General features: G+C 38.4%; 1 protein-coding gene across 1 annotated transcript in view; it reads right to left on the bottom strand.

Annotated features, from left to right (window-relative positions):
- The window catches only part of FAF1 (Fas associated factor 1), a 169,855-nt gene that overhangs the window by 9,437 nt on the left and 144,010 nt on the right, over positions 1-16,408 (bottom strand). The window contains exons 16-18 of the mRNA XM_057401776.1: positions 10,036-10,116; positions 9,609-9,686; positions 6,638-6,853 (exon numbers count right to left, since the gene is read on the bottom strand). Of these exons, the coding sequence (XP_057257759.1) occupies positions 6,638-6,853; positions 9,609-9,686; positions 10,036-10,116 (375 nt within the window). The remainder of the gene's footprint in view (positions 1-6,637; positions 6,854-9,608; positions 9,687-10,035; positions 10,117-16,408) is intronic.

The following is a 16,408-nucleotide window of genomic DNA, read 5'->3' as shown; positions in this document are numbered from 1 at the left end:
ACAATTATTCATGTATTTAATTATTCTAAACTGTGCTAGCTAAAGCAAGATCATGTCACCAGAAATACTGTAACTTTCACTGTGGACACTGATGAAGGGCTGAAGGGAAGCAAACAGCCACATCTGCTGGAAGTTTGAAAACACGTAACTACATTTAGTGCTCCAAGTGAACTACAAGATCTTTGCTTTGCATACATCCCAAAGGGGAACGGATGTGAACAGAGTCACTCATAGAATGACCCAGCATTGGATTCATGTGCACTTAATTATAACTGCATGGAAAAACAATCCAAAAGGATTTTAACCACAAGTTCAAAGGATTAAGATGTTCAGATGCCACAATGATATCTACAGTATAACATTGTGATTGGTAGATAGGTAAATAGAATAAAAAGCGCGCCTAAGAGCGCTTTGGTGATTCAGTCTGATGTATTACTTATGCAATTACCAAAACAGCAGGAGATCATTAAATTTTCTGGTAACCAGACACAGCATTCTTAGTATCATACTATTACAAAGGCTCTTTATGGGTATTTTATCATTACATTTTCCTCCTACGAGGGGAAAAAAGGTCCATAAAATTAACATTAAGCTTGAATTTCGGGGAAAAAGTATAAAATATCTTAGGCCCAGTTTATGCTGGATAAGGCCATATGCAACAGCAAAGCTCTGTCGCTTAACTAAGGCATCTTCCTGTGAACACTAATGCACCTCCCCTGAAATAAATGTCTTGTAAAATGGGGCAGTGCTGAATAAAAGAACACTTTTGGTCGGAGGGATGTGCCTGGGTGGAATATATTAATCACACGGCTGGCATTAGTCAGTGGGTTAACTAATGAGGATGACTCAACTGAGAGTTCACATACCGCATTGAGTGTTGTGAATGCTTGCTTACTTTAGTGAGTCCTACATAAAACAGCTCATCTGAAATGCACATCTATTTCCTGAAATTGGTTAAACATCCCCCAGATTCAGAGCTGTTGTTAGAGATCAGAAACTATATTGACCTACAGAATGTGATTTTATTTTCTAAAGAATAAGCTTACATTTATGTGATGAGGAAGACATTCCTTCCATCTCCTTCCAATTTCTTTATACACGAAAGGCTCTCATCTTTCTCTTTGGATATCATAGTTACTTATGCAGAGACACTAGCCCTGGAAAGACAGATCAAGTCTGTCTTTCTTGGAAGGAAATACGAAAAATCTGTAATATTTACAGAATTCTTGACTACCAAATGGAAATTTTATTTCCACAAAAGTAAACATCACATTCAAGAAGCAAAATCCACTCAATATTCTCTAATAGTCTCTAAAGTAGTGCCATTGATTTCAGTAGGGCAAGAACATCACCTGCTCCCTTTTATATGTGCAGACCAAAAGACTGTGATACTACTCTCTGAGCACCAAACTTATTAACAGCAATCCTAGGGGTTGCAAATGCTTCAGTGTTCTGTCTGCAATGATATGTGGTCCTTTCCTCTTGCACTCGACGTTCATCAGTCCAACTGTTCTACTGTTGCAAGTCATGAGGAAGAACGACCAGAAATCATGCTTCTAAAAGAGGCATGGGAATATGCCACTCTGGTATGGCCAATTTGCTTAAGCAACTTCTTGGTGTCTTAACTAAACTAAACTGCTTGAATAAATAAAACAACATATCCTGAAAAGAGAGGAAAGACGAGGGCAGATAGTATTGACTTAAGGACAGTTGTAAATGACAAGAGGAGGGACATCTAACTTTGTAGGTGGTTATGGCCTTGTGCAAACTAGATCAGAGCTGATAAACACATGCCACCATCAAAGCTGTATTGACCTGTAAAATTCTAAATTATGTGAATTGAAGCAGATGAGAACTATCTCATGTAGTAGGAAATACAAACACCAGTAATTGAAACAACTGGGAAAATTACAAGGATCACATAATAAATTTTTCCTGAACTTATTAAACATTTGAAAACTTTTTTAACATTTCAGAAAAATATTTAATTCATCCAAAATCCTTCTTTGCCATCAGACAGATATTCAAGCTACTTTCCTGATTTATGTGAAGTTACTGAAAGTGCTACAAGGTATAACCATGACACTGCATGAATCCTTTCTCACAGTTAAGATCTTTCTCCCCATCTTTCTTTCTATCAAGAAGATGATTAGAGGAAAGAACGTTAAAAGCCAGAGATGGTCCTGGACATATAATGCTTTCAGGAACTATGAGTTCAAACACTATCTAATGAGTTTAAAAGTAGGTTATGTAGAGTAAGAAGTTTGCACTGAGTGAAATGCAGAACAATCCTTACAAAGAATGGCTTCTGGAACTGATATACAGAATTGCCAAACTACCTGGCATAGTAATATGGAGATCAGGCTCTTAACATTACCTGTCTGAGAACAGAGCATAGTTAACTTTTCAGACCCACGCGTGCTAAATACTCTGCCTACTACATCAGCTGAGTGCTGTAGCTAGTTTACTATCCTGTGGCATTATTTTCACCACTGTGGGCATCAAAGAGGATTACTCTGAGCACAGGAATGATCACATTTGGGTTTGGAGGAATATTTTAATATTTATATAATATTATATATAAATACATATATTATATATATAATATTTATATAATATATATAATATTAAGAATTGCCTGACTCTAAATTTACTGAAATGCTGATCATTCCTAATTTAAATTGACATGCAAGTTGAGTTAAATCTCATTTCTGCCCTTTCAAGGGAGACAGATTTTTTGTTTCTGTTTATTTAAACTGCTGTTGAAATTGGTTAATTAAAAGGATTTAAAAAATCTTAATACTCTAAACAGAGCAAACTGGTTCTGAATTATTAAGCAACATTTTAGATGCATTTAAATAACCTTAAGTGACTTAACTGCCACCTGATCCTAAGCTGTGGCTCAGAAAAATAAAATGTGAAATACTGTAGAAGTCTTGGCTTACCAGGGCCTCCAGATACAGTAAATAAAGAGCTTAAGTCTCTAATACCGTGTCTGCAAAAGGCATATTCTCAAATACACAACTAATGCTCCACCTTAAGGAGGAAGGAGCAGAAGAAATGATAGGTTGCAATTTTGATATTTTCCAGAAGAAATTAAGAAATTCAGTCTTTCAAAAATAGTGTTTTGAAAGAGAAAGCATGCCAGGACCATAAAACACTTGCCAACATATCATTAATCCTACTAGGGTGGCTGAAGCCCAGATTGGGTAAATTTGTTCTGCACATTTTTCCTATAGTTTCAGGTAGACCTGATACACTTCACCTTCTTGCCTAAAGTGTGGTTAAATGCCCCCACTCCATCAGACGTTAAGAGAGTATTAGGAAGACTTCTTCAGATCTCCACAGAAGGAAGCAAGGAACTGATCAACTGGGAAGTCTCCCGGATACTGGGAGAAGGTGGATCATACAGGTGGCAGATTGAGAGGACTACTGAAATTAGTGTTTGGGAAGGCTTTTAAGAGAAATGAACACAGAAGAAATACTGAATGAGAAGGTTGACTGAGCACACTAATATGCTTAGGGTGAGCTCTTTTTGTTATAGTTAAATGCATTTTGAAGATTAGGGCAATTCTTGGAAGAAAGGGAACTATAATTCTAAAATCAGCACATACATTTGAACAGGTCACACATTTGCTTCCATTAAAGCCTTTGCAGGTGCATTTACGAATAAAACAAAGAACTTATAATACAGCTTTTCACTCAAAAGATGTGCTTGCCAAACGTTTTCAAAGTTAGAGGTGCAAGTTACCTCCTGACCCAGGCTCACCTGTGTGATACACATTTGTTGGTATGTTATGTAGTGCTGCTGCCTTGTTTAAGGTACTGAGAGAGGACATGGCTAATATCTAATTTCAGCACTAGTAGAAAGAACAACACAGGCAGTGACAAAGACCCAATAACAAGCCACTGCATGTGCTTAACTGCTTTGGAATGTCACTGCTGCTTTAAAATCTACAAGTAGTGTCTGGAAAAGGTTAATCTGTGTATTTACTCATGAGTACAAGTTTGTATTTACAGTAGGGTTATGATACCAACTTTAAGTTAGCTAAGGATATCTCTGTAAGCAACTGGAACATAGAACTAAGAACTAATGAATTTTCATATACGAAAGACAGAAATACTTCAACAACACTGTATAAGGACTGATGGCTTTGAAAAACAGGGAAAAAATGCTCTAATGAGTTTATTACAAGAGAATGCTGAATTGGTTAAAGAGAATCCACTTGTTTTGGTAAGACAGAAACACTTTTAAGGGGGTGTGTTATGGAATTACAAATGAGGACAGAGATAAAAAATACAGTCTGGAGAAGATATGTTTTCATCCTATTGCAGCAAAAACTCCAGCAAAGTAACTGATATATTCAAACATATTTTTTAAAATATGTTATGTATAAACATGTTTATACATATTTTAAATTTACGCATTTTAAATGCCACTGTTTTCTGGAGCACAGGCATCCTAAGTGCTCTGTTCTTGCTGCACAGATTTCAACGGATGTTTGTGATACAGATCACATAGCAGGAGGGTCTTGACAAATTACACTATATTTTTAAGAGTAGCCTAACGTAATGAATATATACTTTTACCATCTTTCCAAGTCATTCATCAACTATGAAGTCGCACACTTCCAACTTCCCCAAACTGGGGAACACGGCAGATGTCATTTATAGCTCTCAGTGGTTAGCAAAACCCCTGGGGATTATTTTTCATCTGTTGTAGCTCTGGTGGTCACAATGGCAACCAGATTCATACACGACCACTGAGTCAATCGGCATGAATCATTTATGTGACTCCTCATACATGGCATTATTAAGCTGGAATCATAGAAAAAAAGATGACAGGGTCTTTGCTTCCCACGCAACAGACCAACGGCTCTGTATCCTGCTGTTAAATTCTCTTTCTTTGCCTCAGCATTTTCTCCCTGACAGTTTCACAGACGCACTGAAAATACCAGCCTGATCTAATTTAGTGGCCTTTTTTCTTTTCTGCACCTTTCTTAACTTGTTCTTATATGAGTCATCTGATCAATTTCTGAGTTTGTTACAGGGGACTAAAATTAATAATGATGATGATGTGAACATCATCAGTACAGTGAACATCATCAGTGAACATCATCAGTACAGTGAACATCATCAGTACAGAAACAGTCTAAAGTGCAAACAAATGTAAATAGAGTAATATACATGCAGGGGGTTTTATATTAAATATGTACTAAGATAAAAATATGTTACAGTTAAGGAGGTACGACTTCCAGAATATTTAAAATACACAAAAACATTGTTTAGGCTGTGAAACATTGTTCTTCTTCTGTCAAATAAACAGAATGATTGGTAATCCTGGAAACAGAGATGACTTCTAGTCCTTGGTTCCACTGGAAATGATATTACATGCGTAAGGAGTAAAGTTAATTAGTGATTAATGAGATTCCTTAAATGCTGCTTTTCAGTCTGACAGATCAGGATTCTCAATTTGAGACAAGGTGGAAGAAAAGCTGCAAGCACTACAATCCTGTTCACAGTTATGCAAAAACCGGTCAGAAATCACATCCACTCTCAAGATTGTATTCTTGCTAAGGACGTTATTTTCTTCCCTTTTGGAGTACATACAAATCAGACGATAAAGCAAGAGGTATCTGTTACAAAATAGTACTGTAAACACACTAATCAGAGCCTTATTCCTAGTGAACTTCCTCCAGGGGCAGTGATGGGAAACAAATGGCAAAACAACCCAACTTACTGAGCTCTTTTGATGAAAAACGGCTTAAACAGTCACATGGAGATGCCTCCAGGAAACAAAACCACATCTGATCCAGAGCTGCCCCCACTTGTTTAATACTGAGGCAGTACGGCCAAAAAACTGCTTTACCCATCTTTGCTTAGCTCTGTTTTGTCACCTCTGTAGTGCCTGTTACCTTTGTCCTTTATACAGGCCCTGGGTAATTGCTGCACAGTTGTATCCCTTTGCTGTAACAATGGCTAAACAAGAAATTAAAGTTAATTTGTAATAGAGCAGAAAACACATGGGTATATTTTCAAAGAAACCGAGTAACTAGTGCATAAATATCTGTTGATAAATCAACAGAATGTAATAGGCATTTGCAAGCAGTATTGATTCTGAAAATGGGTCACAGCAGGTACATCATTCGAATTTTGAGGTAGGAGATACAGATGATTATTTACTGATATTATGTAAAAGGTGAATGAGTAATCTACTAGAACTTACTGATTAGCTCATAACTGCATACTATTGAATCCTGAGCCTTCCTGGTTCATAACATAAAATTGCATCAAAATGGCAAACCAAAGAGATGAGAAGTACCAGCTATTAACAGATGCAAACAGAGTACTAATTTCAATGTGCCTTCCTTCAAAACAGGATATAATCAGTACTGGCTCAGCATATTTGGGCAGTTTTCATTGAATATGGTCCACAATTTGTTTGTTTCAGAAATGGAGAATTTTTTACAGTGTTACTGGAAACAGATTTTGAGACACAATTTTGTATGTAACGTCTGATGGTAGTTGGCAGCACGCTTACTCGTATCTTTTACCTTCTATGCTATAACATACCGGTCCTCTAACATACTGGAGAAAGAAGTAGTGGTATGTATTCCTGAAAGGTACATTTACTCACATCTCTCCTCGGAAAGGTGCCCAGCAGCTTGTACTCCTCCCAAGGATATCCCTTGGAAGCTACAAAATCAAAGACAACCTGCAGCTTGCTGCTGGCCAGGAAACGTCGCTCAAAGAACTCTCCGCTGGGCGTCCGAATACGCAGTTTACTGACAGACTCGGTGCTCTCCTCCTTTGGTTCAGGAGGCAAAGACTGCTCAAGAGAGAGCCTGATAGCCTGAGGAAGGAAAAATAACCATTGAGCTTGCAATGCTATCAATAGAAGGACAGGAAGCTTTTCTTTTTATTTCTTCTAGAACTTCAAGATGTGCCACAGTGCTCCAGAGCCTTTAGATCTCAATGACAAAATCATTTTTATTCATTCCTTAATAACAGCCCACCAGACAACTAATTAAAATAAATCCTTCCTTATAACACATATTATTAGGTCTACAGTTAATGCACGATAGGGATAAGTAATTTAATCATTTGGCAGAATGCCTTGGAAAAAATTCGAATGAGAGAATAATTGTCAAGTGGCCAATTGCTTCCTTGAAGGGTATAAATTAAAAGGCAGTAAAAGTATTTCTTTAAATGCACTTATCAAATTGCCTTCCTCTTGCACAGAGTAACTGACTTTTTGCAGCAAAGACAAGACCCTTAGTGGCAGCTCAGAGTTAAAAGAAATATATACAGGAGATTTATTGTAAATAATTTAAACACTGTTAAAAAGACATCATTAAAAATATCATGGAGGTACATTAAGATACATAGTGGACAGATAAAAATAGGAATGGTCAAAGAAGAAAACTGGGAGAACAGAGCCAGAAGCTTTAAGATTTAAAGCAAGCAATTATTATTATTTGCAGGAAGATGGTTCCAAGCACATGCGTGCACAGTTTCTGCAACAATTTGCATGAAATCAGCCTCAAATGTAATGACATTACCTGCCTGAAAATGGCTCTGACTGTCTTCCTGCTAACATTGTGTATGTTGCTGATGTCAGGATTTTAAGGGCAGGAGCCAAGCCTGTCCTCTGCTTCCAGGATCTACTACAACACTAACACCTTGAGCAGGTTATTTCGGTTTTTAATTGATGCCTAGTATTTGATTGCTGAACAAGGTGGGCTTGAATTTGGAGGGTACTGAACACTGTCGGTACTCATGGACAGGCACGGTCATCTGTTAAAAATCAGATCATACTTAAAAAGCAGTCTTGTTACACTATCACCTCACTTGAGGCAGCAGTTAATGAGAATGTCAATGAATGGAATAAACTGCCTGCCCCAAAATACACCTAAAAGACAATTTTCCAACCTGAAGAGGCAGTCAGGTAGGGATTTACCCAGATTTTCTAGGAACTTTCAAGATACACAGTTGCTATTTGTGCCTTTGAAAACCTCCCCAAGGTCATTTAGTAACAGAAACTGATGGAGGATGATCCCATCAAAGAGAAAGAACAGGGCAGAAGCAAGGCTTATGAAGGCTTTTAAATTGTCTACTTCTCACATACAAACCTCTGAGCAAATTATATCTCAGTATAAATATTTATACATAGAACTTGAGTTCATTTTTGCTCATCTACTATGAGATTATGTTTTAAATAGATTCTATTTTAATTTTCTCTCTCTCCATTCTCAACCACCTGCTTACTATCTTTCTGTTTTGACATTTCCCCACAAAGTATAACAACAGATGCTACATTATTTACTGAACCCAATCAATTATATTATAGAAAAATAAACAACAGTAGCTCATTAGAGCTCTTTTCTTTGTGCAAAGAGTGTGTCGCTCCCTAAAGTAACTAGTCTCCAAGGCTTCAACATAAAATGGCAATTTACAATGGATATTCTGTACCAGCAAAGCAACTCAGAAAACAATGACGTGATGGATCACATTAAAAACTCTTGGACCTGAACAAGCAATTTCAGTTTGCTGACAAAAAGATGTTCAGCTCAATAGTCAGATTTTAAATATACAAACTAAACACAAAGCCACTTCTGTAAGTAAACACTGTTGCAGAACAGTTCAGTATAAGTAATCTGTATACTTGAAAATGGGGAGTGTTAGTAAACATTATTGTTAAAATCCCTTTTGTTCTACTAAGCAAACAGATCCTATTATTTTCATCACTGCACTCTACAGTTAAACAGGGAAGCCCAGGTATATTTTGATAACATGGACTAGTCTTGCAACCTTTGTGTAAGAAAACCATTTCCAAAAGGCCAATGGAATGGCTCAGGAGCAGATACAATAAAGCAGAAGTAATTATTGTTTTCTATGCATGAAAAAATACTTAAAAAAAACAAAACCAAACCATCTTATTTAAATCTGACTATGAGCTGGCTGCTCAAGAGTTCGTTACTGCTCCATGCTACTGCTACTGATTCATGTTTGACTACTATTAACATCACAGAATTCCATCTTACAATTATCCCCGACACAATTCTCACAGTCTAGTTTTATGTATTGCTCCTTCAGTAGTGTTTCAGCTTCCATTCTTGGCTTATACTAATAACAGGAGCTAAATACATCATCAGATACTGCAGGATTAAGAAAGAAGTGGACAGCACCTTTCTCAAACCAGTGAATACTGTTGCTGGACTGAATTTAGTACTTCCTGGGAGAAATGAAAGGGCTCCATGGTATTGTATGTTTAAAGGAGTGCCTGCAGAAATAAAGTTAGAAGTTCCCAAAGATTTCACCAGTTATGGAGCTCGTTTCCTGGATCTCCTATGAGCAGGCCTATCTAATATCTGGCTCTAGTTCAGACCCGGATGATGTAATTGTGACCCAGATGATGGAACAAAAAAGCTATTAAGCAGTGGATGAAAATGATTTAGCTGCACTATGTTTTATATATGGTAAGAAATTAACTTCTAAAAGTTTTTAAACTTTTAAAATTCACATAAAAGTTATACTTTGAATGAAAGTTGCAATGTCCATAAGGTTTATGAACCCAAACAGTTGTCAGAGAAGGTAAAACCACCTACCTCACGTTCTTCCTCCTGTTCTTTCCGAATTTGTTCCAAGCGAAACTGCTCTGCCATTTCTCTCTCTTGTGCTTCCCTCTAAGAAACAAAGAGCATGTATTACCTCGCTTTCCACAGCTGTGTTTAATGATGAGCGCTAGCCAAATAAAAGCAAAGAAACTCAACCTTTCTGTAGAAATTGATTATCAGAGGTAAGTCATTCCTTTCCCAACTTCTACTATTATGTGGCCAGGACTGCTTTAGCGGGAAGATGTAGTGAAGTCTACTCCTAGTGACTGTATCCAGTGCCATTTTATAACCTCTAAGGGCAATAATGGCTCCTAGAGCAACCATATCATCTCAAGAGCAGAACGGAAGGCAGGCAGTTCCCTGCACCAGAGCTACTTCACCAGCTGTGGAGAGATCCTGACATTCACCCTGCACACACCTTTGCTCTGTCAGCCTCCAATGATATGCGGTATGCTTCATCCTGCTCTCTTTTCACATTTTCTCTGGCTTCACGTTCATCCTAAAGTAAAAAAAAAAAGAAAAGAAAACAAAATCAGCAAACAGTGGACCAATATGATATATACCTTTATGTTCGGCAGCACTTTTTAATCCCAGTAACTCCAAATTACTTGACTGCTGCTAGGAGGAATGAGTTCAGGGGTGGCACTGCTTTAAAAATTATGATTTACCTAAAGCTATGTTTCAATTGTCATGTAACAGATCTGTGTGCCCAAGCCCTGTCCTGAGGGCTGGACCTGGTACCAAGACTCTTTGCTCTGCCATTTTTATCAGGGCTGTGGCTGGTGCAGCCCCCAGGAATGGTGCAGCCCCAGCCATGCCACTGGAGGGGTATGTGTGGGCTGGTGCTGGGGAGGGTTTCACTCCTGCAGCTGACAATTTGGATGGTCTTGTAATAGGGAAGGACAGACTGTGGTTTAGAGGATGAGGCTGAATTTTAATTTGCTCTCCACTCAGACTAACAGCGAGTAATAGCTTGTCCTGAGAGAGAAGACCTGTTCCCAGATCCTGGTAAAAAAGCCCTCAGGAGGACCCATCCAGGGCTGTGACTGTCAAACATCATTCAGAGGCCTCAATTCACAGTGCTGAATATTACACAATAATGGGAAAGTAGCAAGTACTGCTCTGAAGCATCTCAGATGGACAGATGCAGGCTGCCAAGAAGCGTGTCAGCATGCGAACTTCAAGCCAGCAAACCTAGCAAAGTATCTTATTAATGATCACAGCATGAAGAAATAAAGGTTTACTAAAAGTACATGAAAGACAAAGTGAGGTATCATCCACAGAGTGGAGGATCAAGAAGTGGATATCCCTGAAAGCTGGAATAACTGAACTGGGGTGATGTCTGATAAAGCAAAGTACACAATCAGTAGCTTCATACTCCGCCTCTGGAGCCAGAGACAGCGGCTGCTGCCCTAAGCTTACTCCTCTTACATCTTATAATCCTCCCAGAGCCCTGCAGAGGCTGCACTGGTCCCTATAAAAATCAGTAAGATTTAGTAGCTGTGAGATTGCTGGTGGGCTCAGCACATTCACCTGTGGTACCAGTAACCATTCACCAGTAACACAGTACTTGCACTGGAGTAATCTATACCCTGGATTTCATAGAAATGAAGGTCTACTACCTACTACTTATTAAAGAATTATATTAATTTTACCATTCATTTCTAAGGTTTATTCCACATAAGGGAATCATAATGTAAAAAGGACAATAACCACCAAATAACTCGTTCCCCTTCTTGGCTTCTCTAGATCTTGATAAGCTTCATGTGCTACGCTCATGGAATATCTTCAACAGTTAACTCAAACCTTATAGCTGAAACTACCCTACACTAATATTCCATGTCTGAGAAGAGCGTTTTTAATAACAAACAGCTTCAATTTTTATGCTATCAAAAGTATGAGGAAAGCGCCTTGAATACACAAAGGTTTTCCCAACTCTTCTCATAGATGGAATGTAACAGGCAAAGGAAAAAGTTTTGTAGGATCTATACTGGGACTTTCCGCAAGCATACCATAAATTTATCTTAGAATGGTGAGAACCGAAACTATCTTCCCAAATCAGCTTTCTAAAGGAAAAGGACTTCAGGTAATCTGTGAGAGGTTGCAAAAAACATTATTTCAAAGAGAACCTATTTAACTTTCATTTTTGCATCTTCATATATCACACCTAACTTCACACACTGAATTTCAAAGGTCACACAAGTCCAGCTAAAGCCCGAAAGAAAACTGAAAGATCAGATGCAACCATTCCAACTACAGGCTCTTTCCTTCATCATAACATATAGTTTAGTTCACAAAAAAGAACCCCAAACCAACACTCAAAAAGTAAAAATTCAAATGTTAGAAAAATTGTTAAAACGGACTCAGTGTACATACACATTAATCAGAGTTGTGAGAAACTGAGCACTGGCTTTTATTTTTCATTTTACTGTCTAGAAGTTATTAGAAGTTATCCATGATGAGCACAGGATTCATTTACCTACAGAGAGCTGCACTAAAGAACTTCTAAAATAGGTTTAAATGATATAACCTAGATGATAACTGCAAAAAACACTGACGCTATCGATCCTGCAGCTAGAATCAAAACATGAATTCCAAGCATTTAAAAAAAATCAAACATTATTTCCTCCCTATTCATCACAGTTATCATCATCCTAAAAGTGGATTATGAAAAAGACGTCAGGAATGTGAAGAATTACGACGCATGACTGGTCCTCATGGAAATATATGAGCCACATGTAAATGTAAATGACTGTGCCACCGAGCTCTACAATGCATTGAAACATTTACTGAAACTGACTTTAAAACCAAATCTGGAATCCAGATTTCTTTAGGTAAGAAGCAGATGTAATTCTATGAAATGTCTCCTTGAACCTACTTCTGTGTTTTGTTAATACTGGTCGCACTTGACAGGAACCACCTCTATGTAACATTCTCCGGTTCAGAGTTACACCTTGGACAAATTTTAAACATTAGATAAAGCAGTTCTCCTTTTTGGAATGCAGTTTGTTATTTTAGACATCTCTTCCTCTAGAGAAACCATACGAAGTACGAGGATGACTCAAGTTCACCAGTAAGAAAATTCGTAATAGTGACAGGAAGAGCAGAAGAAAATACTATGCAGAGAATCTTTCAATGCGCTAAGAAAAAATACATGAAGAAAAATTAATAATTAATAATTACTTTAAAAAATGTCGTGTTACCCATCAACAAAATTTGAGGTAGCTGAAATCATTCCTGTTAAACCCTATATAAACTGCAGCATCTACTGACCATCACTAAATGTATCTCCACAATACTTTAGCAATGAAGGCAAATTTGCTATCTTCCTTCTTCAAGCAATCAAGTTGTAAGCAGACAATGACTTATCCCAGGTCACCTTAAAAGTCTTCATTAGAAATGGGGGTTACACAGCAGGGACTGAAGGTGGGTGTGAATGTAAACCATCCACATCCCATGGGGTTTATGCAGGAGATGAGGAGGTAATTCTCTTTCGCTCCGTAAAGGGAAAAAGTTGCTGATCTCCCTTTTCCCATTTTGAGGATGTAACAATCAGGAGGACACACTGATTTGATAGAAAGTTTACAGTTAAAAAAAAACCCTGCATTTACCCACAGAATATATTCTTCAGCTTTGAATTAACTTTGCTTTCATGCATACTGCAGATGCAAAGTCACAACAAAAGTAGAAAACACTTACATTCATGAGATAGTTACAATGGACCAGATAAAACCTTAAGTAATAAAAACCTTGAGTAATATTCAGAGCTATGAGACTAAGAAAAATTAACAGAGAAGGTTAGGAAGAAATTTAGAACACTTATCTCCAAAAAATTATCACCTAAACCATTTGTTAAAGTCACCCCTGAAGCACCTAATAGCAGGTGTGTTCAGATGCAAGATGATGGAAAAGACAGATTCCTGACTGAATTTACAGCAGCAATGCTCCCTTTTCCTGCAGATTCCACAGGGTAAAAACCCAAATACACCATACACTTGGCTTTTTGGAGGGGATGTTTTGCTGGAAAAGTCAGCATTGGCCCTCATGGGCTATTTTTTATTTATTGTTGCTGTTTCTGAGGGTAGGATTTAATGATTTAACCCCAGGAATCAGTTTTATACCTGATCTGTCTCAGGGAGATGTGTTCTATTTTATTCCCCATTGCCCCTTGGGATCTGTTTTACTGTGAAGTAAAACCAGACGAGACAGAACTTGAGAGGATAACCACGAGCAGAAGACATTTCTCAGAGCATCACTGAGTAAACGGCTGTTACAAGAAAGAAAAAACCCCAAAGAGAGTGTATTTACAAGTGCTTAATGCTTATCTGAACGACAGGTCATTTCACCGAGCCACTCCTGAAATTAAAATCTGTGAGTGCTTGAGGCTGTTCATGGGAGCATTAAAGAGAAACACCCCTTTGGCCAAACAAACCAGAGCAAGAAAGGCATTAATTTGACTCACTGACAGACTTGCACATTGTATAACTTAAACGTACATGATGGGGAATACATGGAGGGAAAAAGTGTACACAGAATGTGTTTGGCAGAGGAGAACAATGAAGACAAAGCAAATGAATGTTTCTGTTGTGGCAGAGCTACAGGTGGGGAGGCAAAACAACGCAGAACCACCGGAAGATCCTGCCCGTCTGCATCTAAGGATGAAGGCCCAGTTCCAGATACTGGGTTTTGGGAATTACATCAAGTGACAAAAAAACCCCAACAACCCCAAAACTTTCTTTAAAGTTCTGCAGTGACTTCCCATGGGAAAAAAGCCAGCCGGTCCTGTTACAACATCTGGGCTATACCACAGGGAAAGCTGTTGTTTCTAAGAGAAACAAAGTGAATATTCAGTGACTGGAGCCATCAACATGTATACCCAAAAAGCCACACAAATTAAAGATGTTCTAATTTTATCTTCTTTTTTAAATCTGCTGTTGCCTTGCATTTTATCTTAGTTCAAACTATGCCATAAGCTCTTGAAGGCAGCACTCGTCCCTGCTGGTGTGTCAGCGCAGTGAAGTGCTCAATGGGAAACCGATCATAGAATCATAGAATAGAATCATAGAATAATTAGGGTTGGAAAGGACCTTAAGATCATCAAGTTCCAACCCCCCTGCCGTGGGCAGGGACACCTTACCCTAAATCATATCACCCAAGGCCTTGTCCAACCTGGCCTTGAACACTGCCAGGGATGGGGCATTCACAACCTCCCTGGGCAACCCATTCCAGCACCTCACCACCCTAACAGGAAAGAATTCCCTCCTTATATCTGATCTAAACTTCCCCTGTTTAAGTTTTAACCTGTTACCCCTTGTCCTATCACTACAGTCTCTAATGAAGAGTCCCTCCCCAGCATCCCTATAGCCCCCCTTCAGATACTGGAAGGCTGCTATGAGGTCTCCACGCAGCCTTCTCTTTGGGGTGCTATCATATTACAAATTCAAAATTGGAAAATTTAATCAAATAAATTTTGATTACTGTAGTTTAATTAGTTATAACTAGTAATAATTAGCAAACGTGCTAATTGGATTTTTGAGGGGTTAAATCATGTTCTTCACTGGATGGCTGTCATCAGCAGAATGCTTTTGTGCTTTGGGATTTAATGGATTTCATGTATTTATTCTGATAACCTCTTGTTGTGCAAACACTATATACCATGATACACATGACAGTGTTAGATGGAACACAGATTATCAAAGGTATTCAGATGCTTAATTTCTACTGACTTTAATGTGAGCTTCAGTGCCTAAACAGAAATTGCAGGGGTCTCCTCCTGCACAACTGATGGAAGCGCTTAGGCCATCCTCTAACCAGAAAACACAACTGCAGGTTAAGGAGTGGAGAAAAGCAACCTATTTGAAGGAGGAAAAGACGAACAGACCATCAGTTATCCTCTTCAACTTCCTGTGTGGCTGTGAGATATAGCACAGAATCAAGTAGGTTGGAAAAGACCTTTAAGATCAAGTCCAACTGTTACCCCAGGACTGCCAAGTCCACCACTAAACCATGTCACAGGGCCTCATCTGTGTTGGAAGCTAAAACTGTTAAGTTATAACATAAAAAAAAACCTAAGGAAGTCCCTTACATTTGACAGCAGCAAGCAGAAAAGGAGGAAGACATGGTGATACCAGGCTTTCATATGCAAAGTTATAAAAACATTTGGTCAGTAAGTGCTGGGATGGACACACAAGCATACTTTTACAAAGAGCAGGTAAAGGAGGCGAATTTATGTTGCCATTTTAGACTCTTGGTTTTCTTTTATGCATTTTTTAAACCCCCATCCAGATACTGGTCAGGAAGGACCTACATTTTCCTCATGCTGCAGCAGTACCGGGGAAGAAGAGATACCACCTAAGATTAGAGAGCAGTGATGGTGACTCTGCAGGTCTGCATTTTTGTATAGATTATCTTCAGTCAGAGTCTGCTTACAACAGTTTTCCAGTTTAAAAATTAAGCCTCTCTCTTTCACACTAAAGAACAGTGTGTCAAGCAGACATAGCTTAAAGAGAATTGAAGGTTTGAATGGGTATCTGTAAAAATAAGACGGCTTTTGAAGCAACTATGGGTATTAACGATTCCACCTTGAAGCGTGATCCGAGAGCAGGAGTGCTAGTGTTGCGTAAGAACAAAAATAAACATGACGAGAGACCTACTGTTACTGAAATGTGGACAAGTTGGACCAGCTGTGTAACAGTCAATGCTTCTACAGTAATACATGTTGACAGCAAAAATAAAAAGAATGCATTACCGAGACACCATCAAATGAGCCCTGTCATTACATGGAAACTCCA

Source organism: Pezoporus wallicus, unplaced genomic scaffold (assembly GCF_028554395.1).
Source record: "Pezoporus wallicus isolate ANWC-B61680 ecotype Strahan unplaced genomic scaffold, APGP_CSIRO_Pwel_v1 contig_1035, whole genome shotgun sequence".
Taxonomy (NCBI): Eukaryota; Metazoa; Chordata; class Aves; order Psittaciformes; family Psittacidae; genus Pezoporus; species Pezoporus wallicus.
The sequence above is the reverse complement of the archived record's forward strand: the minus strand, read 5'-3'. Positions and strand labels throughout refer to the sequence as shown.